The 25,672-nt window shown below is 42.3% G+C and overlaps 1 protein-coding gene across 2 annotated transcripts in view; it reads left to right on the top strand.

The window, feature by feature from the left end:
* The window catches only part of zbtb47b (zinc finger and BTB domain containing 47b), a 29,231-nt gene extending 3,763 nt beyond the window's left edge, over window positions 1–25,468 (top strand). The window contains exons 1-6 of one of the 2 annotated variants that reach the window (XM_072378068.1): window positions 8,020–8,161; window positions 11,150–12,529; window positions 12,979–13,126; window positions 14,559–14,674; window positions 15,195–15,339; window positions 16,649–25,468. In XM_072378068.1, the coding sequence (XP_072234169.1) occupies window positions 8,117–8,161; window positions 11,150–12,529; window positions 12,979–13,126; window positions 14,559–14,674; window positions 15,195–15,339; window positions 16,649–17,106 (2,292 nt within the window). In that variant the 5' untranslated portion in view covers window positions 8,020–8,116 and the 3' untranslated portion in view covers window positions 17,107–25,468. Of the gene's footprint in view, window positions 1–8,019; window positions 8,162–11,149; window positions 12,530–12,978; window positions 13,127–14,558; window positions 14,675–15,194; window positions 15,340–16,648 lie in introns of those variants that run through there. The other variant, XM_072378069.1, reaches the window with a different exon arrangement.
* Window positions 25,469–25,672: the final 204 nt, after the last annotated feature.

Here is a 25,672-nt window from a genome sequence, read left to right as displayed (position 1 = left end):
GTCACTCCTGAGGAGGGAGCAGTAATGGAGGTCCCTCAGTCTGAGGCACAGAAGGGCTTGTCGGGTGTTTGGTGCATTCAAGCTAATGGTGCGGTATTTATGTTTGGATTCGTTCATGTAGACAAAACTTGGATCAATCTGGGGGAAATGACGTCTTTCCAGACATGCTTGTTCAAGTAATATTTCGAAAAGTCTGTTTTGGTATAGCCTAAAATGTCTTTTTTTTTCTCAGGATCTTGCATTGGCTTTAAATGATTCATTCAGGAGGGGAAGTCAGATACTACAGGAATCAGCATTTTCATTTTATAGGGCATTTATAGCTCACATCTCAGGTGTTTCACATGCATGCAACGGGTTCATTAGCATCCCTATCTAGTAAGAGATCTCCTGAAAGTTCCAGATAGGTCCAAAACCCTCCTCACGCTTCCTCATTTTTATCTGACAGGCCTTATATTTCTGCTGTGAGCTGGTCTTTTTTTTTTTTTTTCGTGGCAGAAGGACGCCGTCTTGTAATTTTGGGATGCAGCCTTGTATGGTGTAGCGATAAACAGCTGGTATGCTCCTCTTTGAGCCCGGATCTCTTCATCACGGGGCCAGTCTGAGGATTAGGTGAACAGAAACAGAGAAAGTTCAGTTTTTCTGCAGAAAAACTGTGGAAGGAGCTCAAAGAAAAGCCGCACAGATGTGCCTCCAGAAATCGTGAAATCGAAGAAGGTTGGAATGGTGAGACTTGATTAGTTTATCTGTTTATTGCTTTTGAAATAGTAAGGTGCTGTGGTGTGAATGGCAAACTTTGTGCGCTGTGGCTCACCGAGGAGCGCTAACATGAAAGACTTTTATTTACTCTAACCGATTATTCAAGCCTTTAATGTGACATATCTCGTGTCTGTAGAAGGATATACACCCCCCCCTTCCCCCCAACACATGCAAGACTTTAAAGAAAAAAGTTCTTAACTTAAATCTGTCAAACTCTGAATTTTAAGCTCATTTTCACCCTTACTCAGGCATCCAAAGAGGGGTTGCGGCTTTAGAAAAAAACAATGCTCCCCCTCTACCTCTCCTCTACTTTTTCCCACTCTGTCCTCTCTGACCTTCTCATCAAACATATCAACCGGCTCCGCACATACAAAGCATGGCAAAGGGAGTCGTCTGATGAGGAGCTCCTTGGAATCTCATGTTAGCCTCCTCTCTTTTTGTGTCGTGCGATGAAAGGGGATAACGAAGATATCCCCGTTTCATCCTGTGCCACAGCCCTCGGCTCTGTCTGCACACAGGAGTCATCTGCTGTCTTTATTAGCTTACTTTTAAAGGGGCATCTTTCACCTTTTGTGCCCAATGTGCGGACACATTTTGATTTAATCGGCTCAGAGTTGATTTTCGGAGTGGCCTCTGCTTGCATTTCATAAATGGAAATATTTCTTGATGAACCCCGCAGTTATTTGGTGGCACACACCCGTGTTTACTGATGAATGCGTGTGTGTGTGTGTGTGTGTGTGTGTGCATTGTACACATACGTGTTGGGCAACAGTTTCGGGAACAGTGTGTCATGACTCCAGCAGAGCGGTGGTGTGTGGAAGCATTGTAGCGTGTGTGTGAGGAGGAGATGCCAGCACCATGGGCTCCTCTCTTGGCTGGGCTCGCTGAGTCAGCATTTCCTCTCTCAGCTCATAGGCCCAAACCAAAACTAAGAGCTCCGCTTTGGAGCTTCTCCAGCGTCATCGCTTCCCCTCATGCCTCCCTCCACCCTCTCGGCCTCCAGGTGGGTCCTTAGATAATCCTGCCGCTCGTCATCTCAGCTCCAGATGACTGACGGTCGACGTCTTCATTGGGCTTGGCTTCTGAATGGGCAGCACAGGCATTCACTCACAGTTCGCCTCTTCGCCAAGCTGATAACGCACGCCGCGTCCAGTTTGTTCAAAGGACAAGAACGGGCTCAAGCAGCTGAGTCAATCCCACTCGTGCTGTCAAATGTTAATGCAGTGTATGATGCCACGATACTTCTCAAGCTGTGCTCTCATCCTTATTTTTTTGTTTGTGCTCTCCAATTTCATGCTCGGGCAAACCCATATCACTTGTAGATTGGCTCGTCACCTGTGGATGCATTAACATATAGATCGAAATGTGTTTAAATGTGATGATGGAAGCTGGTGGTTGAGCTCCACCAGGGTAAGTCCGCATGGGCCGAGTCCAAACTGCTAGATTAAGACGGGGAATAGCCAGCGGTGAGGTGGGGGGGGGGGGGGGGGGGGGGGGTTGGATGTCTGGGATTAGAGCAGCACTAAGGCAGATAATATTGTCTTTATTAATTGCAGCCAGCAGTGAATGACGCATTTAAGAAAGTTAAAATAATTTTTAATTGGCTCAAGGGAATGAAATGATTGGCTAAAGTGACAGAAAGGGAAAGTGAACAGCCAGCACCGAACTGTGAAGTGATTTAGTCTTTTGGCTGTCGGTTTGCAGGAGGATGAACATGGAGACGATGAAGGAGGTTGGGGATTTGTTGCTGTGAGATCACAACAGAAAATGTGACAGCTTCCTTGTTAAGTTGATGGTATTTAGGCTCCCTAAATCAATGACTCCTGACGTTTGCGAACGTTTGTCCCTACACGTCCTCTACCAGCCTCCTTGTGTGTTACTTTTTGAGAACATTCACAAGCAGCACTCCAGACACCCTCCGGATACCTCCGCTAGCCATCAGAAAAGCACCAACTAATGAATTAAAATCAAGCATTTTGTTGGCTTTGGACATTAGTCTTTCAACAACTTGATCGATTTATTTCTTTTTTCTTTTTCTCAGTACAAGTCGTGAACAGACGCGTTTGAACTGCTGCGTTTGTAGCACTCTGATTCTTCACCTTCAGCAGGTTTTCACAGCATAACGTAAAGAAGATTCACGATCCTCCGGTCCGCATCATATGCACCCCGAGTTTATTGGATTATAGAGCCCCACAGCCTTCTCTCATGGGATTTAAGTGCTAGCTTTAACACCGTTATTATCTAATAAACAGTGCATTCTTCCTGCTGAGTATTAAACTCCTCTTTAATGTGACTGCACATGTGACTACCCCATGTGTGACATCAGCAGTGTCATGTGCCGCTCTGGCTCCCTCTTTAGTCAGCAAACAGTGATTTTTACTTTTTTCTATGAGCATTTTCTGGGATAGCACCGTAATGATCACATTGGGGAAACTAGAGTTTGCCACTGGTGTTAAACTGGCTTATCTCTCATGTCTGATAACGGGATAATGCGTCTGCTTACATGAGCTTCCTCTTCCTCTGGCTGTGGACCTGCAGTGTCTGCCCGTATGCCAGATTTGTTTACTTCCTGGTTACTGAAATGGGCACAAATAGATATTTATGAACCTGTGCGTTCAGAGTTTCAGACACGTTGCACGGATGTACTCTGGTATCTGCTACTGTATATTCTTCCAGTTCAAGGTCAGTGCCGGCTGACCGTGCTGATTGGAGTCAGACAGGAGATGAGTGCAGACTGTGGGCAGCAGCCTCTTGGACAGCTGTGTGTAAAAGGCCCCCACAGCTAATATGACAGTCGTATTGTGTTTCTTCAGTTGATTGCTATTTGATTTCTACCCTTTTTACAGTCATTTTCCTCCCAGTCAGTCCTTGATTTGTTTCTGTAATTTTGTGGTTTCTTTTCATTTGCTCCCGTTTTCTTTCTGCATCTTTGTTTGTGTCTGAAATTGTTTTGTTCCCATCTATAGCTCTTTTGTGTCTCTTTCATTATGTCTCTCTGTAGTTATCTTTAAACCTTGTGATTGTTCTCTGTCTCACATTAGCTGTTTTGTGTCTCTTTTGTGTCGGTGTCTGCATCTTTTCATGGAAATAGGCAACATTTTGTAGCCGGTTTGTTTCTGTGTGGTCATTGTGTGGCTGTTATGCATCACTTTGTTGTTATTTGACATCATTTTTACTAATGTGTGTCTTTTTGTGCACATTTTCTGTCCGTTTCTGGTCATTTTCTGTCTTTGCAGTCACTTTTGTGATGACTCTGTATTTGTTTTTGCATCTTTTTAGTCATTTTTTGCCATTTTTTCCTTACATGTTGCCTTACATTTCATCATAGTCTTAGGATTTGTCTTTCCAAAAAAAAAAAAAAAAAAAGTATAAGTGGCTCATTGAGACTTGGCTTTTGCCCAGCGGGCCCATTCAAATGTCTGTCCACAAAGGGATACAAACGCTGATGGTTTCGTCAGATTGCATCCCAGACCAGACAACAACTGAGGATTAAGCATTGTCCTAAGAATCGTCCTCAGCTCACATCTCTTGCTCAGCATCTCTGAGACTCTACCTGTCATGTAGCGTCAGCAGCAAGGCTTTGCCTGGTGAGCGCACAGAGGACACAGCATCAGACATTAGCCTGATGACTTTTTAATGACTGTCTGATTGGACTCCACCAGGACTTGACATGCCCTTGTCCCATTCTGTTTGGTTGTGGGTGAGCTGACACATTTCCCACCACGTAAAGCTCTGACTAAACATGCTGCTGTCACTGGCGGATCTCTGTGTGGAGAGCTTTCATTCAGGCCTGTTATGCTCTGCACTGCACTGATGACTCAGGGATATGCGTTTGTCGGAGTGGGCACTGGTTTCCTACCATCTCTCTGCCGATGAGTGAGATGAGGCCTGACACGGTGCCCACTCTCCTTCCTCTGGGTGTCAGTCACGTCAAGCCCTGTGCAGGGCCCCTCAGCAGGAGACCTCGCTGTGACGAGGGCTGCTGAGTGTGCTCTTTACTGTAGGTTGAAGTGCTCTGTGGGTGGAAGTGGCATATCACACCCCGGCGACCCTCAAACGCCCCAATGAGTGAAAAGGGGGCTGGGGCATGAGCTCACAGGATTACTGTCTTGGTGTGTGTGTGTGTGTGTGTGTGGATGATCTCTTTTTTTTGTGCCATGTAGGTAGACATGGACTGTTTGATGCTTGTAGAGAGTTGTACTTGTCTATTAACTCTTTTAATGTGTAACATGTTCAGAATTCAGATTGAGATGAGCTGGAATTGTTCTTTAAATCAGTGGCTTTTTGTTGTTGTTGTTGTTGTGTTTAACTTTTTTAGAAGAACCATTAAGACCAAAGTTGCCCTTTCTAATAATTAAGTGATCTTTAAAAACAAGACAAAATGTAAGCCACCTGAGACCTAAAACCTTTTATTTTTATTGTAAGTGACTGCCTTTCTCCTACCATCCAACATCTATTTTTCTAAAAGGAGTCCGAGTCGAGTTTTGAAAGGGGTGACGTCACGCTTTACTAAATAAAATGCGGTCACATTGCAGTGGGCTCCAAAGGATCAGGCATGCGAACATAACATGCAGTCTGAAAAGAACTTATGCCAATCAGCTGTAACATTCTAACCAGCCACCTAACAATGTGCAGGTCCGCCTCATGCCTCCAGAAGAGCTCTGACCAGTCCCCAACTGAGGGTCTTTGTGGATTGGACTCCCTTCTGACAGATGCCTCAGATGCCCCTTCTGTGGCAGTTACAATTTCTGACATGTTCAGCCATCTGACAAAAGAAAAACAAAAAAATCTGTGAATAAGAGCAGCTCTGTTGTGAATTTGGCTGCATTGATATACACTTTACTGTTGATACAAAAAGATTCAGCGTTTGGAATATATTCAGAGCATCTAGGCCCAATTGAGTCTAATTGAGTGTTTACATGAAGCAGCGATTTGACCCTCAAGCACATTATCTGGGTGTTTTAGCCTGGTTTTAACTATACGATTTCATTCAGACTGACACGTTTCTGTTTATTATTTTCTAAGTCTGGTTTTGGTCAGGCTAACAAATGAATCCTTTTTTAAAATTTTTATTCTTCCTAGTCTCGTGTAAACTTGTGCTTAATTTGGGTTTGTGAGAAAATCGGCTTCCCCCGGCTCCTCCTTGTGGAGCACAATAATGTGATTTTCAGGAGTCCACTCTTGTGAAAACCACCTATTAAAGTCTGTAAGGAGTGTTAATTGTGACCAATTCCACAGCTGCTGTGGTTACCATCCATGGCAGCTTCCTCTGTGGAGAGGGCCTTGAGTGTTGAAGCGCAGAAGAAATACACATTTTTTTTTTCTTTTTCAAGCATATAACATGAACCAAAATGCCCAGATTTTTCACAAATGCAAGAACTATAGCAGCTTTTCTGTGTTATTCAGTGCTAATGTTAGCTGCTGTCCTCAGACCTGGAGATTTACTTAGTGGACTGGGTCGGCAGACATGGGACAAAACCGGTCACAGTGGCATATGATAAAGGTAATTTTATCCATATCACCCAACTCGATGAAGAATCTGGTGTGTAAGGACACAGAGTTTAATCTAAGCAGCCTGTATGCACTCAGAGAGAAAGCTTTAACCCCCTGCAGTGTTTTCTCCCGTGAGACTCCCTCCTGTCTGAGCACAGCCTGCCCTTCCTCGCTCTATTGATGCTTCCATGACTCTGTGACTCTATGTTGTGCTCTGACTTTGGCCCTTACTAATGACTCAGTCTGCTCACCAGTCAGCAAGCCAAAGAGAGAGCCAGGGTAGATGTTGTTTAGCTCGTGAATCAAGACAAACACAGGTCAAAATATTCCGAATAGTCACACTGGTTGAGATTCGCTGCAGTATTAACGGATGAGTATTTATTATGTTGCAGTTCATGGACAGAGGTCGCAGCACTTACAGGGGATAGTAGAGCTGTGCAGACTTTATAGAGTACTAAATCCACACAGGCCATCCAGCGTGAAGGTGTGGGAGAGAAGTGGCATTCTCGGCAGTAAAATTAGAAAGAGGGGTTTCATCCTCAGGGTCGGTCTGGCTCAGGGCCACGCATCCAGACTGTGCCAAGTCCGTACCACTGGAGCCCAGCCGTGGCTGAGGTGGGGGAAGACTTAACACTGGCCTTTCACTTTGATTGGCATGTTCACTGTGGGCTCTTCAGTTTTCACTTTTCCACTCTCGCGGACTTGTAATGCTGTGCATCAACTATCAGAGCTGCATCCAAACTGGGTTTGCGGTGAACTAGTTTTATAGTTGGAATCTATGACTTCCAATTAAAGTGGTGCCGGCGTTTTTAATTATGCCTGATTATCTTTCTGAGAATCCATCATGCTTCCAGATGTGGGCAGATATGACATGTGACACTTCCTGTCCTTGGGCAAAGTGCTTTTCCCTCTAATTCAGGCCCCATTAGAGCAGTTAAACAAAAGGCTGATTTGTATTTGTACTGCTGCCTTTCTGAGTTTGACATTTCATTACAGAGCTTCCATCAGGCCAATTAGTCAAAATGTTTTAATGGAAAATGCAATAACTGTGCAGCCATGTGAGCATCTCTGTGAGACTGCATGTCAGTGCTTTGAGTTTTTATGCCACAGTGACAACATTAACATGCTTATGTTTATTAGGTATACTCCAGTGTCATTACCCTGCATGGCAGTGGCTTCGTAGTTTTGACCTTTCTGTGTTTTAACAATTCCACCTCAGAGCTTATATAATTTTATGGTCATGGTCAAAATCTTTGTATCAAATGCAGCACTGAGCTATAACAACAACTGTCCTCTTCTGAATCACATAAAGGGGATATAAGCGTTCTGCGGCAAAGTGCAGAATGATTTTATGGGGCTGAAATGCATCAACCTTGAGAGCTGCGTGGTGAAACGGTCCCGCCGAGGCTTCTACATCGCTATAGATGCTGTCTTTGGCTGATGATGAAACGATCTGTGTTTCGAGGGTAAGTGGAGCTTTGATTGAAGCCGGTTTAAATGACGCCCCTCATTGGGTGCGTCAGTAATCCCCCTCCCGCGGTGTGTTTGTCACAGGTCAGGCCACATATGAATAATGTATTGGGAGGCATCTGACTGAGAGGCTGGTTAAAGGTGGCGGTCCTCTAATGACGGCAAACAAGCTCTCCCTGACATTTCACAGGAAGGGAGGGAGGTGGGGAGACAAGGGGGGAGGCAGGGAAGTAATGATAGATGGAGATCTGGCGAGATGCATTAGATATTCAGTCCAAGGCACTCTGTTTGTTTGGTTACAGTGTGATGAAATGTGACAAGAATGGCCTTGTGTTTGGTATGACATCCACAGCAGCAGCATTATAACTGCCATAATTTGCTGCTGGATGAACTAGTTATGAAGCATCTGTCCGAGAGCCCCGCCTCATTCAGGAGCCTCAAGGTAAACATTTTGAACATTAATTTTTTTTCCTAATGGTTCTGTCAAATTCATTATCAACATGGAGTGGAGCGTGAATCACGCTCACCAGCTGATGACCCGTGTAGTCGTGACGGAGCATGTAGGCCAAGCAGCAGAGATGAAAACGAGGAGAAAGGCTCCAGTCACACATTTGGAAATTAAAAAAGAGAAGGAGAAGAAATGGCCGCGCCACGGATCAGGTCATTTCTCAAAGCAACAAACTTATCAGTGTCCAGTCTCATGAAGTCAGGCCTTTAAAACACAAGAGCATCCAGTGAAGGTAGAGAGGGGAATCCTGAAAAGCTCATGTCAGAGAGCCAGGAAGGAACAGAAGGAATACGCTAAACCTGGTTTTATTGAGGTATATTATAGCAACACGGTGACCTTAGAATTGGCATTAACTCAACTTTGTAATCTCCCAGTTTACTTGAGTAATCTCAATGGGGAAGTTGGTCATAATCCAGTTTAATGAAGTTAATGAACCATCACAAATTTGTATGTAATTTGATGTAATTTTCACCTGAAGAGCACATCATCTGCTCAGAATTTACTACTGATATAGATTTTATTCATTTATATTTCAATCAAATGATCTCTTCTTTTTATCTCATTAATTGAAATGATCTCATTAGTTTTCTGTTTCATGTTATCCTGCAGACAAATAAGCAAAATAAACTCACCCCATGTCTTTGCCTTTCCTTAGTGAAAGAATCTAAATGTGTATTATTATTATTATTATTATTATTTAATTTTTTTTATTGATAATAATAAAGTCTGCATCATCCAGACTTTAACGGACAGCAATGTAATTGTGAGACCTCATTCGGTGTTGTTTTAATGCCATGACAGAACGTCAGATTATGCATTTGATATCGCAAAGAAATCCTCAGACCCTCTGATGACCAAAGAGACTCTGCGAGCTGTGGATCTTTCACATTTGTTGCTACTCATCCTCTGGACCTGTGTCTTTGACTGTGTCGTCCTGTTTGAATCCCAAAAAGAAGAAGCAGATCATTATCGCTGTAGGAGCATAACTTCCAGCCTGCAACTTATAGTCGATCTGATTAAGGCTGCTGCGTTTTGCCCTTGGGCGATGTCTGCAGCCTTGTACTGAGAGAGATAACCCGATCTCCGGTCTTCTTGCTCGGGGTCCAATTTAGCAGCTGAGAACTATGAATAAATCTAACACGCCATAATTGAATTCTTCAAACAGAGCAGATTCTCAAGGTTAGGCCTTAATGCAAATCCATTTTCCAGCCTGAACAATGACAAGACGTTGCCATTGATCTTAAAGAGAAAAATAAAAGTTGAGCAGAAAGGAAAGACAAAGTTCTTCTTTTTTTTTTTTCTACAGGACATTTTACAGTTGTGTGATTCATTCCCATTAAGAGTCTGTTTGCTCCTTAAATACCCTAATTGTTTGTCTCAAATCTAAATGAATCATGAAGTAACATTTCTATCTAATACTGGAAAATAAGAGATGTAATTATTGCTTTACAGCTATATCATTTTAATGTCCAAACGAGGCTCGTGTCGACTTCCTTCTGCCTTCCATAGATGCCTGGAATTATAATTTCCAATAATTGTTTAGTTAGTATTTATCCAGCGTGGTTTCCCTAATTATTTCTCCGGACGTGTTTTGTCGTGTGCATAATTCGTCATCCCTCTGGGAGAGTGTAGTGAGCTGGTGTGCTGCGAGAGCCGACTAATAGGGAGGAAATGGCATTGAATACCAATGCTCAGGCCAGTCAGTCCTTGCAGAGACCAGACGTGTGTGTGTGTGTGTGTGTGTGTGTGTGTGTGCGCTCACTCTGCTGCTCTGTCCTCACTCGCATCCCATCTGGATCGAAACCCTGCCCTTCCTGTGCTAAAATAAACCCACCTTGGGAAGTTGAGGACCTTGCACAGAGCGCTGATTGTTACACCTTTTGATTTTTCCCTGACTTACAGCACAGAGCCCAAACACTTTGTGCCGTTCACTTCGAAGTGCTTCGAGTTTATCATAAACATTACTTGTTTTCCACTTTGAGTTTTAGCAACGGCACATGTTGAGCCGCACGGAAGGCTGGTTAGTGGAGCAGCCACTTTGCTGCTACTGTTCTTTATTTCAAGAAGTCTACTCCAAGAACACAGGACCAGTGGAACAGTGTTTGTAGCCTCCCATTCATATTTTATTAATATTTTATATAGACCTATGCAAACACACAGCTGAACATGATAACACCCAAAAGATTACAATGAAATTGAGATGTAGCTGCACCTTATTTCCGGCTTCATACACTGTCTGGCCTTGAATTTAACATGTTGAGTTTTGTTTGAGACGTCTCCATGTCATAGTCTTAAATCCACTGTTCCATGACAACAGGACAAACTCCGTCTAATTAGCGTCATACTGTGTGATGAAATGCTCGACAACCCTCACTAAAAGGTAGCCCTGGGGTGACATTGTTTCCTCAAAGTCAAGAATGAACTTTGTCCCGTCGGAAGTGTGATAGCAGGTAGAGGGACAGCGGCCCTGGAATGCAAATCGTTGTGACAAAAGAGAGAACACACCAGCGTTTCACGAAAACACTCGACGTCAAGTGAAATCCATGAGGTTTGAAGTCCGGATTCACTGCTTTGCTTCCCTTGACTGCTGATTTTCTTTTTTTTTTGACTCACTTTTTAATCTTAAGGAAATATTAATGGTGATCCTATTTGAGAAGGAGACTTGAATGACTGCAGTACACAAGATTTTGTTGGTGTCACTTTTGTGTGTGCAGCATATCTGCATATGAAAAAAACAAACTTTGCATACTGAACCAAGAGTGTGCAGTGCTGTATATATGCAGTCAATACTGTGTAAAAGGCTTTTTCTGATACCAAAAGGAAAAACTTTGTGCTAACTCATGGATCTCTTAGGAACATTTATTTTACTGTACATTTCTTCTCAAACCTTTCTCTCTGTCCTTCCATCTCTTTCTCCTCCAGCTCATAGTGGAGAAGACGACAGACTTCCCGTCTGCTGAGTTCTCTCTGGTGGAGGATGTGGCTCTGCACTTTACCTGTTTGATGGACAGGCTGAACGAGCAGAGACTCTTCCAGCCTGACCTGTGTGACGTTGACATCGTTCTGGTGCGTCAGCACAGCACCTTCCCGGCCCACAAGGGCGTGCTGGCCGCCTACAGCCCTTTCTTCCACTCTCTTTTTGCCCAAAGCAAGCAGCTGCGGCGCGTGGACCTCTCACTGGACGCCCTGACCTCTCAGGGCCTTCAGCAGATCCTCAACTTCATTTACACCTCTAAGCTGCTGGTGAGCAGCCGCACTGTCCGCGACGTTCTCAACGCCGCTACGCTGCTTCAGATGAGCGACATCGCAGCGTCCTGTCGCGACCTCATCAGCAGCCACTCGCTGAGAACCACCTGCGCGGATATGGCGAATCAGGAAGGGCTTGGCAGCAGTGACCCAGCTGCTGCAGCGAGGCCTCCCAGCCAGCTGTACCGGGAGATCAAACAGGAGTCAGAGCTCGGCAGGGTGTACACAAGAGAAGGCAGCAGCCCCTTCTCTGTCAGAGTGGAGGAGGCGGGCAAGACGGCTTCTCAGACAAAGCAGTACTACCAGAAAGAGGAGGGCGCAGGAGGTGGGGCCGTCACAGATGTGGTCGCTTTGTGTAAAGTGGAGGGGAACGGAGAGGAGGCAAAACCAGCAGACGGCCACGCCTCCTTTAACAGAGATCAGATCATCGTGGAAGTCAACCTAAACAACCAAACCCTTAATGTGTCGAAGGGATCAGAGGGCAAACCTGCCCCTGCTACAGAGGCGATGTTTGGTCAGTGCCATGACAACGAGCAAGACTCAGAGGGCAATGAGGAGAACGAAGGGGAGAATGACAACGCAGTTGGAGAAGAGGAGGATGATGACTTTAAGAGGGGTGACATACTGGGGCAAAGCAGCGAGGAGGAAGATGAGGAGGAGGAGGATGAAGAAGAAGAGGAAAACACCCTTAACATTCCAGGCCTGGAGCAGTCCTCCATGATGGATCGACCTCGCCGGGGCACCAGAGCCTTGGCCATGGCGGGCATGACGGCTGCCATGAGGCAGACACTTGCCGAGGCCACGCTGGCCAACCAGCGGCAGGGCGGGAAGAGGACGCTGGACGCAGAGGGCCTGGGCCAGAAGGTGCGGCTGGAGGAGAAGCAGCACTTCCCGTGCAAGAAATGCCCTCGCATCTTCAACAACCGCTGGTACCTGGAAAAACACATGAACGTCACTCACAATCGCATGCAGATCTGCAATAACTGCGGGAAGCGCTTCCTGCTGGAGAGCGAGCTGCTGCTGCACCAGCAGACAGACTGTGAGAAGAGCATCCAGGTACGATTCTGCCACCACCATTAGAATCCCACCTTTTGCTCAGAGTAGTTTCAGCTTTATTATGGCGGTCTTATCCCTGAACACGTGTAATGCGCTGGCTGTTGTGTTGTTCCCAATTGGTATATACGCACATTTGCAATTATTAAAACCAGTTTGAGTTACATATTCAATTGGCAGTCAGTAATAATCAGTTCAGTCTCACAACCTCCACTATTACTCCCTCTGCGTTGAGCGGCTGGACTCCTACTGTGGGTTTGAAGATCATTTGCTGCTTTAATCTAAGAACTAATTGCCTTTTTGCCACACTGCACGTTCAATGGTTTGCATAAACGCACACGCCTGGATTGTATCTGAAAAGCCTGTTCCAGATGTTGGTCTTTTGAATATCTCATAACTAAATGAGACCAGTAATCTTCCTATTTGACCTCCTCTTGTTTGTGCTTTTAAAGTGTGTGACATGCGGCAAGGCCTTCAAGAAGCTGTGGTCGTTGCATGAGCATAACAAGATTGTCCACGGCTACGCAGAGAAGAAGTTCTCCTGCGAGATCTGCGAAAAGAAGTTTTACACCATGGCTCACGTCCGGAAGCACATGGTCGGTGAGTGGCAGTAAAACCGACTCTCCTGGTTGGTCACCTTGGTCTCGTGTATATTTTAGGCTTCCTCTTCTCCGTCTCCCTGATTGCTGTGCAGGATTTGTTTTGGGTGTTGCTTTCCTTTTTCCTTTTTTTTTCGAGGAGATAAGCATCGTATTTCCCAAACGGGCTTACCACAGTGTTTGTGTACATCCATCCAAGAACAGTTTGTGTCTGCCTTGCCTGATATTTGTAAGCCTGGTTGAAAACTGGGAGGAAATGACTTATCTAGTCGGTGGGTTATTGCTTATCAATTCAACCAATTTGGATTTAGTTGGATTCTATGTATTTATTTATTAATTTTTCACTTCTGGTGGAGTATTGATTCATGACTAAGAAATCCCAAATCCCAAACTGTACTATTACATGCAGTAACTGTATAAATGCATCAAATTATTGGCTGAAGTGTGTCTAACACTGTGGACTGTGTGAGAAAACGTTCAAGACATTCTGCTGTTTGTCATTTTCTCTGGAGGAGACCATCATACATGTAAATATGGCCAAAAAAACATTGTGTTTCAGTTGCATGAATGGTGATGCTGTCAGAAGACGCTGTGATTTACTGTCGACAATTTTGACAAAAAGATGCGAAAGTTTGAAACGACTGAAATAGAAAAAGTAAAAAAAGATAGTGATCAGCTGCCAGTGTCGCATCTATTGGTAAAAGAGAAATGAATGTTTTTAAACACAGCATTCAACATTCCTTTATTATTCATTTAACTTTTGTAGTGTTATTTTAATTCATTTATTGTAAATATTTAACATATGGAATTTCAAACCTTAATTTCACCTTTTGTGTGAGTCCTAATCCAAGCTGTGGTCTGTAGTGTGGCAGCGGGTCTAGCCACGCTTCATGTTAATGTAAGTAAGTTACTGCCTTACAGTACCGAACCTACATGTTTTCCACTGTGCATGCCACAAAGAGAGCAATTAGTCTGAATGTTGTCTTTTTTTCTGGTACTCTCACACTCCGATAATCTGCACAAGCATCTTAAATGACTCCAAGTTAGGTTTCCCTTACAGCTGTTGATCCATTTGTTTTAGACTGATATTCTACTGCTTTAGTGAGAATTGTCTGAGGTTTTTATCGGACTTCTGTGACAAACTTATGGACATTTGTGGGACAAATGTTTTACAGCCACTTTTTTTTACAGTGTTTTGACTTATCGGGTGCCTGTGCTGGAAGAAAATCTCTCTGAAATATGCAAAGCAAAAAGATGTAGGCTATGAAGTACGGGAGTATCTGTCGTCTGCAGCTTTGTAATTAGCCAATGGAAAAAAAAAAAAGCTGCTGCCTTTTGATTAAGGCTGGTTTGGTACTGAAATGCGTTAAGTAATCTTGTAATGTGTGTGTGTGTGTGTGTGTGTGTGTGTGTGTGTGTGTTTGTGTGTGCAGCCCATACGAAGGACATGCCATTCACCTGTGAGACGTGTGGAAAGTCGTTCAAGCGCAGCATGTCCCTGAAGGTTCACTCTCTACAGCACTCCGGAGAGAAACCCTTCAAGTGTGAGGTTTGAGCTCCTTCTTGACGCTGCTGCTCCCATGTGATTCGCATGGGTGTCAAAATTGCCCACGTTGAGGTCAAGAAAGTCCTAATATGTCCAGACATATCAGCATAAACAGACAGAGGAAACTATATTAATTAAACACTTTGCTGTCTTTATACACAGCCTCATTAGTAGTACATGTCAATGAAGTGAAACTAAACTGCTTAAAAAACTACATTTACACTATCTTAGCTTAGCATTAAGGCTGCTAACCTGTTTCTGTATCAAATATCATGTAACTCTTGGCGAGAAAATGTGTTTTTCACAAAATGGCTTGATCTTTGTCTTATTAAGCTGTAGAACGTAGCACATGTTGCACAGCAGGGCAAAGAATAAGCAGTTTTCACCTTGTTACTCTTTTATTTTATTGCTAAAATCTGCCACAACGTGTTCTGTCGGAGCGCCCAGATTCAAATGAATTGCATCTTCTCATACTCAACTGCAAAGACTTTGTGTCAAAGTGACCAATTACGTGCCATTTCAGAACTGCAGCGAGCGCTTCCAATACAAATACCAGCTGCGCTCTCACATGAGCATCCACATCGGACACAAGCAGTTCATGTGCCAGTGGTGCGGCAAAGACTTCAACATGAAGCAGTACTTCGATGAACACATGAAGACGCACACTGGTCAGTCACTCTTTGTTGCACTTTTTGGGGCTTTTACGGTTGTGATGCCACTGAATGACAACGCTTTGTTTTATTCTCCCCGAAGTCATGGTAAAGCCGATAAATCAGTGTTCTGAGTTTGTCACGTCAGTTACTTCTGAAACTTGTTTTCAGAGTACATATACAGCTCTCTTACCTCCCTGGTGAGTTGCTGGTGGTTTACAAATTGAATTAACAGTGGGTGGTATCTCCAGAAAGTATGAGTATGAAATACAGTCCCATAACAACCATGGTGGGAGATTTGTTCATTTGGCCTTTCAATCCATAAAGCAAAAATCTGATTCTCTGAGCTGGTTGTAGCCTCGACATCTGCAGAGCTACGCACCTTTGCTCGTCACAAAATTAGATCAGTTTTCCTTTATCTTGTTATTCCTTCTTAATTTAGTTAACCATCATTAGTTCTGCAAATTCTACTGTCCAGGGAAAATGTTTCTCATGATCAGAGCACATCATTCTATCATTTCAGTGTCAGGAGTTGAGGTCAGCTTTCGCTTGCCTTAAAATCCTGAACAAAAAGCCAGTGAACTCTGTAATTCAGTGAAATTCAGTCTTTTAACATATTTTAAGCAACTACTGTCTAATTCGTACAGTATAACGTTTTTCCATGTAAATCTATGAATTTGCTTTACTCTGGCATGAAAGGACACATGGAAGTGATGGAAGAGTGCTTTGCTTCTGTGCATTTAGAAACAGCCCCCTCCATTGGCCTAAACACACACCAGCTACCAATCAGTATCCAACTTCACAAGGTTTGTACAGCCTTGAATGCAGAGAGAGTTCTCCTAATACCTACAAAACAACTTTTAAACAGACTGTTGCTTATTTACTTAACCAACAGACATAAAGCAGCATTAATTCACTGTGGAGATGTGTCTGCGATCCCCCGATGATTCTAGTCAAATTGTCCCTTTGGTGCTGCTTTATTTTGCAGCTATTGAATGAAATATGAAAGTTTCTCAGCATTTAAATTCTTCCTTATGCTCACCATTCATCATTTACCATCAAGCTGGGCAGGTGGCTTATAGTGGGAAAACAAATGCCTGCTGCAGCTGGATGGAATTCTGATGGAGAACATTCAGTCAGAATCAAAGTAGTGCAGTCGCAGCCCATAAATGAAAACACTGCTCTGTTTGGTAATAGAAAGGTCAGCAGAACTGAGGACAACTGCAGGGTTGAGTGATACTTCGCTTTGGGTTTCTCATGGCAAGCTCTTCTGATACAGCGTCTTTAAATCTCATGAGGAGAGCCTTCCATGTCTTTCATCCTGCAGGAGAGAAGCCGTACATCTGTGAGATCTGTGGGAAGAGCTTCACGAGCCGGCCCAACATGAAGCGCCACCGCCGCACCCACACTGGAGAAAAGCCGTACCCCTGCGAGGTGTGCGGCCAGCGCTTCCGCTTCTCCAACATGCTCAAGGCCCACAGAGAGAAGTGCTTCCGCGTCAGCAACCCCATGGTTTCCGAGTGCAGCGACCCCCTCAGCCTCGACCGGCCCCTGACCTCCCCCGCAGCGGACTCTTCCGGTCAGGCCCAGCTGAGGACGGCGCCTCCCGCCGCGTCCGTGACCACGTCCGTGACCACGCCCGCTGCTGCCTCGGGCCCCCACCATCTCCACAGCGCACAGCTGTCTCTGCCTCTTCTGCACTCCATGGGGGCGCTGCCCCCAGCCCCGCATTTACCCCCACCACCTCCCCTGTTCTCTGCTGGTAGGATGAACTCCAACAACTAACAAATCTCTGTAGCATCGAAAGCACTTTTGTTACTTTTGTTTCTTTATTTTTCTTTGAGCTTTTGTGAGGACTCTCAATGGGAGAGTGATGTACCTGAAGAACTGAGAAAAAAGGCTTCGTAGAGGCCTCATAACAAACACGTATACACTTACAACAATAACAAATAGTTCTTTTTTTACTCTGTTGAATACTGGAGATGACCTCAGAGTCCAGTAGGATGGTCATCCTCACTCCTCTTTGAATTTCACAGATTTGTACTGGTTTAAATTTGAAATGTCCCAACACCACACACATCTCTCCAGAGTTTTGCACAACTATTAGACTCTTGCATCCTTTACAAAACTGGAGGGAGAGTTTCCTTACTTGTCGCTCATAGATAGATGAGGATTAGAGTCAATTTTATTCTTTTGTTTTCTGCCAAGATGTAGCCAGCAGTTATGGTCTGACCCAGCAATAACCAAATGCTGATTTGTCTCTGAACATATACGTGTATATGGCATTGCCAATAACCAAATCCTGTTAGCTAAACTGCTATAGTTAAATAATGTATTACAGCATTAATAATCTATCCTGCACCTTACATTTAACTCCAATGATATTCAAAATGTACTCCTATCTGTATTCATTTTTTCGTGTGTAATTCGTGGCACCTTCAAAGGACGTTGGAGAAGTTGTGATGCGTGGCGACGTGGCTGTGTTGTGTTTGATGGTGTGCATGTGAGATGCAGAGCAGAGACTGCTGGTGAGAATCCTCAGATCAGCTAATTAACGCTTGAGCTTCCCCAAGTCAGGAGACGGATAATATTGCTGATTCTCATCTTTTGCTTACATTAAGCAAGCGCACTCCTCTCATGCGGATCTGGCTACTAAGACAATATGGTGGGGTTTTTTTGTTCTTTCTCTTCTGTGACTCATTAGTAAGACCTAATGCACTCAAACCCATAATATAGTTGAACCCTAATATTAGCGGTGATGTTACATACACCTTATTTTCCTGTTAAATCCAATTTGTGAGATTATTTTGCAGAATATCATGAGTAGATAGAAGGATAGAAAAGCTCACAGAAATGTGCTCTCATAGCGGAATGGGCAGTTTTTATGTATACAGGATGTAACCCATTGTGTGAAATGATAAATCCCACATTATATTCCATAGCCCAAATCTCTCAAAGAACATTGACGGTGATAATGTTTTTGTCACAACAAAGCCTGTCACTAAAAGAGCTCCTTTCTGTTCTTTTTTTTGTTAGAAAACAGTGATCTGTGTAAGCTGATCAAACTTGTGAACATGCAGTGTGATGCAGTATAATACCCCTGAAATCTGTACTCTGCCAGAGTAAATCAGATGTTAAACAAACCTGTTCCAGTATACTGCTCTCATAAAGGAATGGCTTGACATTTCTGGAGATGTGCTTATTTGCCTTCTTGCCGAGAGCTGGATGAAATAAATCCATACCACTCAAAGATCTGTCGATCAAATTTGAGGCTCGACTGGAAATGGCTGAGCTGGCTTTGTCCAAAGAAAAAAAAAACTTCCATCTACCAGCATCTTTTTAGCTCCTTAATCAACACTTGTTTATCGAATCAGAAAATACATCTGGTTTTTTTTTCACATTTTATTTTGGTCTTGAGTTGCTGGGGCAACAGTCCAAGTTGAGCTCCTAAGACCTCCAACTCCTCAGCTACCTCCTCAAGCTCCCCCGGTTGAAAAGTGAGGCGTTACCTAACCGGCTGATGGTTAAGCTGTCCAGCGAGCCCTCGGCCTGCCCTGGCATCCTCCTGTTGGACATGCATAGAAACACCTCACTTGTGATAGATGCCTGAGCCTCCTCAATGTCCTCCCTTTGATGAGAAGGAGCTCTTCCCTAGAAAAATACCTATTTCTTCCTTTTTATATTGTGACCACAGTGGGGGATTGAGATTTAGATTAACCGCTTTAAATTTGGGCTCAGCTCTATCTTTACCATTGCTGTTTTTCAACTGAATGTAAAACTTAACTGGGCTTCACTTGCAATATTTCTAATTTTCTCATTTGACATGGAAATTAATACTAGTAGCAGTTAAAGATTGTTAACTGGAAAACAATGAACATGAAAGTAGTCGTCCGTGAAAATCTTTAAAAACCTCTACTCAAGGTAAAAATTCATCCCCATCATGAGGTCTCAGTCTTCGCCTTGATATCCAAGATATTCTCCAAAATATTTGACACGACAACTTCCTGTAGTCTCAACAAACTGTTGTTTATTTGTTAAAGCTGATGTTAGATGGAACTTAGCCAGCTCCTGTCCTGCCATTTCTGGACATTTCTTTACACTAAACTAAATTAAGCTAAATTAAGCTAAGCTAAGCTAAATTAAGCTAAGCTAAATTAAGCTAAGCGTTGTCACTTTGTGGTAAACAGATATGAGAGTGGCAGGCATCAGTCATCTCCCTCAACTCACTGCATGAATGCAAATGAGAATTCTTCTGACATTTCATCGGTTTCATACTCATAAGAGTCTCTGTGCACTATTGATGTGTTTTCTGCTCACTTTATCTATAAATGGTGTCCTTGTAGTGTAGCATTAACCTGTATATACTGATCAAATGTGTTTATTCCTTGTGACTTTTTTTTCTCATGTTTACAGGGAGAGTCAGTTGAATGTTGCCCCCACATGTCTTTGCTGGTACTTCGGAAAGTTGGAGTTTGTGAATGCTTTTGTAAATGCAATAGTTTTTTGTTTTTCTTTTTTTCTAAAGGCAAATTTGAGCACCTTTGTTTAATTTTTACGTCTACCCCAGACACATGAATTTCTTAAACTACCATGGGTATACGGTAAGGGCCTCATCAGACATTATTTAACAATGGTACATTCTATCTTTGTTTTCTTCAAACAAGTGTCAAACACATGTTTTGTATTTTGATTTGCTGCTTTTGTACAGGGTCCAGTCTGAGACTGCCCTTTAAATTAAATCTAGAGCTGTTCGATTGTAATGTAACTGAATTATATTCTGGCTGTGACTGAATCCACTTTAGCCTTAGTGGAGACTGAGCCACAGGGTCAGAAATTAGCTCAAATTTAAACACTTGTAATCGTTTGAGATAGTAATGGCCCACATTTTGTAAGTAAAAGCGAACTATATTATCATCAGTGAAGAAAATAAGGAGTTAGATATAATTGTTTTTCTCAAAGTTAAATGTGCAGAGGAGAATGAAGACAGCAAATGACTTCTCTTTATATATGCAGAGTCATTTTGTAATGACTCCCTGTTGGGCACTATTGCTCTCTTGTGGCAATTAAGTAAACTGCAACCTATTAGCAGTCCCGCACTATGAGATGAGCCTCCTTTGAAAGCACACATCACTTATAGTTTGGCTCAAGCTGTCGTTGGAGAAGCTGATATTACTTTGGAAAGAAAGAAACTGAGAACATACTTGCCTAGACTTTTTCTTTCTTCTTCCCTGTCTTGAGAAGCACCATCCCAAGAGATAATAATTATATACTGTGGTTTTAGTTTGTGTATTTGCCTTATAAATAGAGGGAATTGTATGTTTTTGTGTTATGGATAGTGACGATAGCTGATGTTAAAGGAGAAGAAATAGTAGTAAATACTACTGATTTATGCACTTTGAATTTGTTTGCCACACTAGCCGATAATAGGGACATGTATGCAGATACAGGGTGAGTTTAATTAGCAAAAGAAATATTTCCATATGTTTCCAGATTTATGAAAAAAACTGCATTCAGTTTTTCTCTTAAATTTACTCAGAAAATACTGACACAAAAATTATTTTTAACAAAAGTTAAAAACTGCAGTAAACCTTTATGTGTCGTTTGTTCCAAACGGATCAGAATGTGCTCAGTAAGTTGCAAAGGTGTCAGGGCGGAGCCTTTTGTGTTGCAGAATAACTTGTCTGTTGTCGAGTGCGTCATCCTCCACTGAGGATTAACTCTGTCAACGTCGAACTCGGTGTTCTGGTCAGTCCGTTTCCATAAACAAGCATCTGTGACTTTGTTCACAACCATAATCCCGAGAAATTAATTCTACATGTTACCAAGTTGTGAGCTTGATATGTCTTATGAAAAAATCTAGGAGAGTGTTAGCTGCCAAATTATTCTCCAATTCAGCTGGTACGGGTTGAAGGCTGACATTGTGGCACTTATTCCAATCAAATCTGCTGATGCTGTGCGTGTGGGTTTCCCTGGCAAAAAGATTACAGCAAATGATCTAAATGCAGTTGTTTTTTCACAAAAAATGTGTCTTTGGCAGGTGTTCTGTGTTCCGAAACGTCATCTTAACAAAAGGGACTTTGAGAGTACAGAGCCCGCAAAGAGCCATTGTTGACATATTTCTTTTATGTTGTGAGCTCACGCTATTATCATGTACTTTCATCATAAATTTCTTCTGTATGCAAGATGATTATAAAAGGCACCAATTAGGAATTCAATTCAAATCAATTTTAATTATACAGTGCCAAATTACAACAAAATATCGTGTCAAGGCACCTCAAAGATACAGTCCAATTCAAGCCAATTAGAATCCAATCAAATACAGTTCATTAAATTACAAATGACTCCAATTCATACATACAAGGCCAATTTAAAAAAAAAAAAAAAAAAGTAGCCTCGCTAAGGAAAACAACAGATTGCACTGAAGCTTCTCTTCAATCCAATCCCCCCCCCCCCGTCCTGAGCGAGCACGAGGCGACTGTGGAGAGAAAAAAAGTCCCTTTTTAATAGGAAGAAACCTCTGAACCGGACTCAGGAAGGGTGGCCATCTGCCTCGCCTGGCTGGGGATTGAGAGGACAGGAAAGGGGACAACAAGCACCGTAACACCAGACCAGGGGTACCTGCTGAGAAAGAGTAACACAAGTTAGTGACAACAGTAATGTTATATGTACATAGCGGGAAAAGGAGAACAGAGTGAGGGAAAAGTGCATCATGGGAGGTCCCAAAGCCATCTAGGCCTATTGCAGCATAACTATGTGATGTTTTAGAGTCACCTGAGCCACCCTGAACTATAAGCCTTGTCAAAAAGGAAAGTTTTTAAGCTTAAGAGGGTGTTTGTTTCTGCTGTGCACCTTGATGATAGAGAACTTGTGCTCTTGAGCTCAATACACACAATAATCTAACACACTGTTTGATTTGATTTGCTATTCATAGATGTTTAATGTGCACTAAAAAAAAAAACCACGTCTCATTGTTTCCGTTTCTGTTCGCTAAATTCATAAGCGATCGCAACATCTTGTGGGAAATGATGTGTGTTTAAAGGTGACTGCTTTCAAATAACCCTCCAGAGGGGGTAGTTTTCATGGCACAGGCTGTCCCTGTCACCATGAAGTATTTGTTGGTGTTCCAGTTAAACAACCATTATGTGTATAGGGTATCCAGTGTTATAATGTCATGTACAATATAATCCACAAGTTTTCAAGATCCTTGTTGACTGTGTTTCACTAACAGTAATGCCTCGAAACACAAGTGTTATCAATATGTCTTAATAAATGATCCCTGTGCTGGAGCAAGGCTTTATTGCATATTCGCTATTCATTGCTGTCACAAAGCTACAGAGCCCCCGAATTTCTGATTGATGACATTCGTGTTGTGCACACACAAAAATGTTTTACAGTGTTTTACAGTCCAATGGCAGAGAAGCAGAGATTATCCATGTAGTAACTGAGAAGGGATATTTTTTGCCCAGTGCACAGGAGTCTTTTATTCAAGGCGGATTGTCTTTCAATCAGCCAAATTCTCCCTCATTAAGGCTAGCTGCCAAAGGCCTGTATTCATTAGATATGTTCAAAGGTGAACGCGTCCTTGTGGTTAAATAAGAAGTTGTCTTTGATGAAGTGGGCACCAAGACACCTTACTGATTGCACTAAAGGCAAATGCCATGTATTGAACTTTTCCACTTATCCCATTTCACATTTCCACGCTTATCCCTAAATCTTCTGGTTTTAGTCCCTCCCACCAAAAATGCAACCGGGGCGGTGATTTGCAGAAACGAGGACGGTGGAGGTGAGATAACGGGCATTTGCCAAAACGAGACACATTCGCCTCAGACCAATCATTTCGAACAGATGTCAGTTGAATGTGACTCAGCAACGTCATCGGATGATTATGTTGGTGCCGCCTGCTGGTGTATTTTTTTGTTTTGTCACATGAACATCAAAGGTGTTTGTGACATGGTATAGATTTGATTTGAATTCAGTGTACAAGGCGGGATTAGTGTGGCACACCACCTTTAGACGTTATTGATGCCGAAAGGATATACTGTGAGAAGACCTCTTGCTGAATTGAATCCTGGTGCTTTGTGCCTGCGCCAGCCAATCAAATTCCTTGATTGATCGCGTGTCTGATCTCATGATTTATTGTGGTTACAATTCCAAACTTCAGGCCCACCCACCATTGAGCATTGCGTCAGTATGAATTTTGACTTCCTCCAAAAAGCCTCCTCTCTCCTTGCATTTCTCCCCTGCAGGTACATTTTAAGAAATGAGACATCCCTCAAGGTGTTTTGCTTAGACTGATTTCTGACTCCCAGGGGATGGAGACAAGTGGAGAAGAGGAGGTACAAATTGCACAAATGTAAAGAGTATTCTGAAAGTTGCTCTTTGTTTGGAGAGTTCTCTACTGCTACTGGATGTGCTATTTTGGGTTTAGCTGCTAGCTTTGCATCCAAAAGAATTTGATTTTGTGGCCTTCAACTTCAAATGTTGGGAAAAATGTTTGGAAGACTTACAAAAAACTTGGATATTGGTCAGAAAATATTGTATGTGTTGTTGTTGGCTTTGTGTGTGTGTGTTTGGCTTTTTTTTTCAGCCCATATTTTGGTTCATTTCATGGAGCACCTAAACTGACAAAACTAAAAGTAAGAAAAACAGTAATGAAACATAAATGTAATAAAGCAGAACGAATGTGATCATTCAGTTAATGGCCTCGTTGTTTTTATGTTTGAAAAAGCCCAGTTTCACTATTCTGGTACATTATTATCATATGGATTTCCCTTCTATGTCAGTAAAATGAGTATCTTTTGGTTTCGAAGCAGTGGCCAGAAAAAACAGAATTTGAAAACATCATCTTGTACACTGGTTATGACATTTTATACCATTTTTGTCACCGAGCAGTAACCCACCGATATAGTAAGCAATCAATTTTTGCCAAATCAAGAATCAAACCGGACATAATTAGTTCAAAGAAATGCAAAGCGCCATATTTTTTTTATTAACTACCAACCAGTTGGTTAAAAGGCTAAAAGCTACTTTTAGAAGGCTGTCTTTGTGTGTTTTAAAAAGAAATGTGCCAACAAAACATTAAGGATAACACACTATAATAAAAGCTGAGGCTTTGTTTGATTGTGGTCTATGTTTAAAATAAATGACATGCACTTGAATATGAGTGGCGTTGTTAGCTAAATTCGTTTGTTAGCTCGTTGGCTAAAATGTAGTACTTCATATTGAGATTATACACCAGTGTGCAGATATATATTGTCGTATAAATGATTAACAATATATGCACGTTATTAGAGTTCTTTTTATATAATTCTTTGCTTCAGCTCCATATAGCTGTCGAGACTCGTGCACAGTGTTACCACCAGTGTTTTTCACAAAATTCCAGCCACACAGTGCTTTAAATTACTTTACATATTTTACACATAACCCAAACCTGTCACGACTCTGATATTAATTGGACATGCACATCTCAATATGCAAAAAAAACAAAAAAAAAACAGGAAAACGGCCAAAGAGAGAGAAACGGTGAAGAAAACTGGAAATTGTACACGATTAAATAAGTCACTGATCATTTACGTAAAGAACAGAAATGAGTGGTTGTTTGGTTTTCCATAAACTGGGTCTTTGATTTTTTTATTTTTTTGTCACCTTCAGGGCTCCTTCGCCTGAACAAAATTGTTAAACGAATGTTGATCATTTTGCATGTGAAAGTTTCGTCATCTGTTTTGAGAAGACCCCCCCCCCCAATGTTTTTGGACAAAGCTAGATCTGACAAAAAGCACCAGTGCCATTGTCTATTCAGAATTATATCCTCCATGATGCATCTCCCATACTTATTCACACTACACTCTGTTAAAGAAATAATGATGTGTACTGTTATTTGCTGATTCTCTACTTTATAATGTAAACACTACAGTATGTCTTAGTTACTTCTGGTGTACAGCCCATGTGTAGGCAGTAGTTGTAACATTCAGCTCTATTAAATACTAAAAACAGTACAAGGACAGTAGTGTCTAGAGGTGCTAATAACATTAGTCTGTATTTTCTGTCTTTTATTGTATTATTGACCAGTGTTTACTGTCTGTAACACAGCAAAGCATAATGAAATCATTTCAATATTAAACAACATAGATATATTATTGCAAATGTACATGTGTGCTGTTTTTTTAATTATTATTATTACTTCTATTTGTCTCCATATCAGTCAAGCTTTGAATTAGTTTTCAATCTTTTATTGCATTCAGTGCAAAAATGTTAGTTATCAACAGGTAAGCGTCACAATCTGTCCATTAATTGTAGTAACTCATTTATAAAAATGTAATCAAAAAAGAAAAATCTACAAAGTTGTGTAAGA

Source organism: Leuresthes tenuis, unplaced genomic scaffold (genome assembly GCF_036924035.1).
Source record: "Leuresthes tenuis unplaced genomic scaffold, fLeuTen1.0.hap1 SCAF_24, whole genome shotgun sequence".
Taxonomy (NCBI): domain Eukaryota; kingdom Metazoa; phylum Chordata; class Actinopteri; order Atheriniformes; family Atherinopsidae; genus Leuresthes; species Leuresthes tenuis.
The sequence above is the reverse complement of the archived record's forward strand: the minus strand, read 5'-3'. Positions and strand labels throughout refer to the sequence as shown.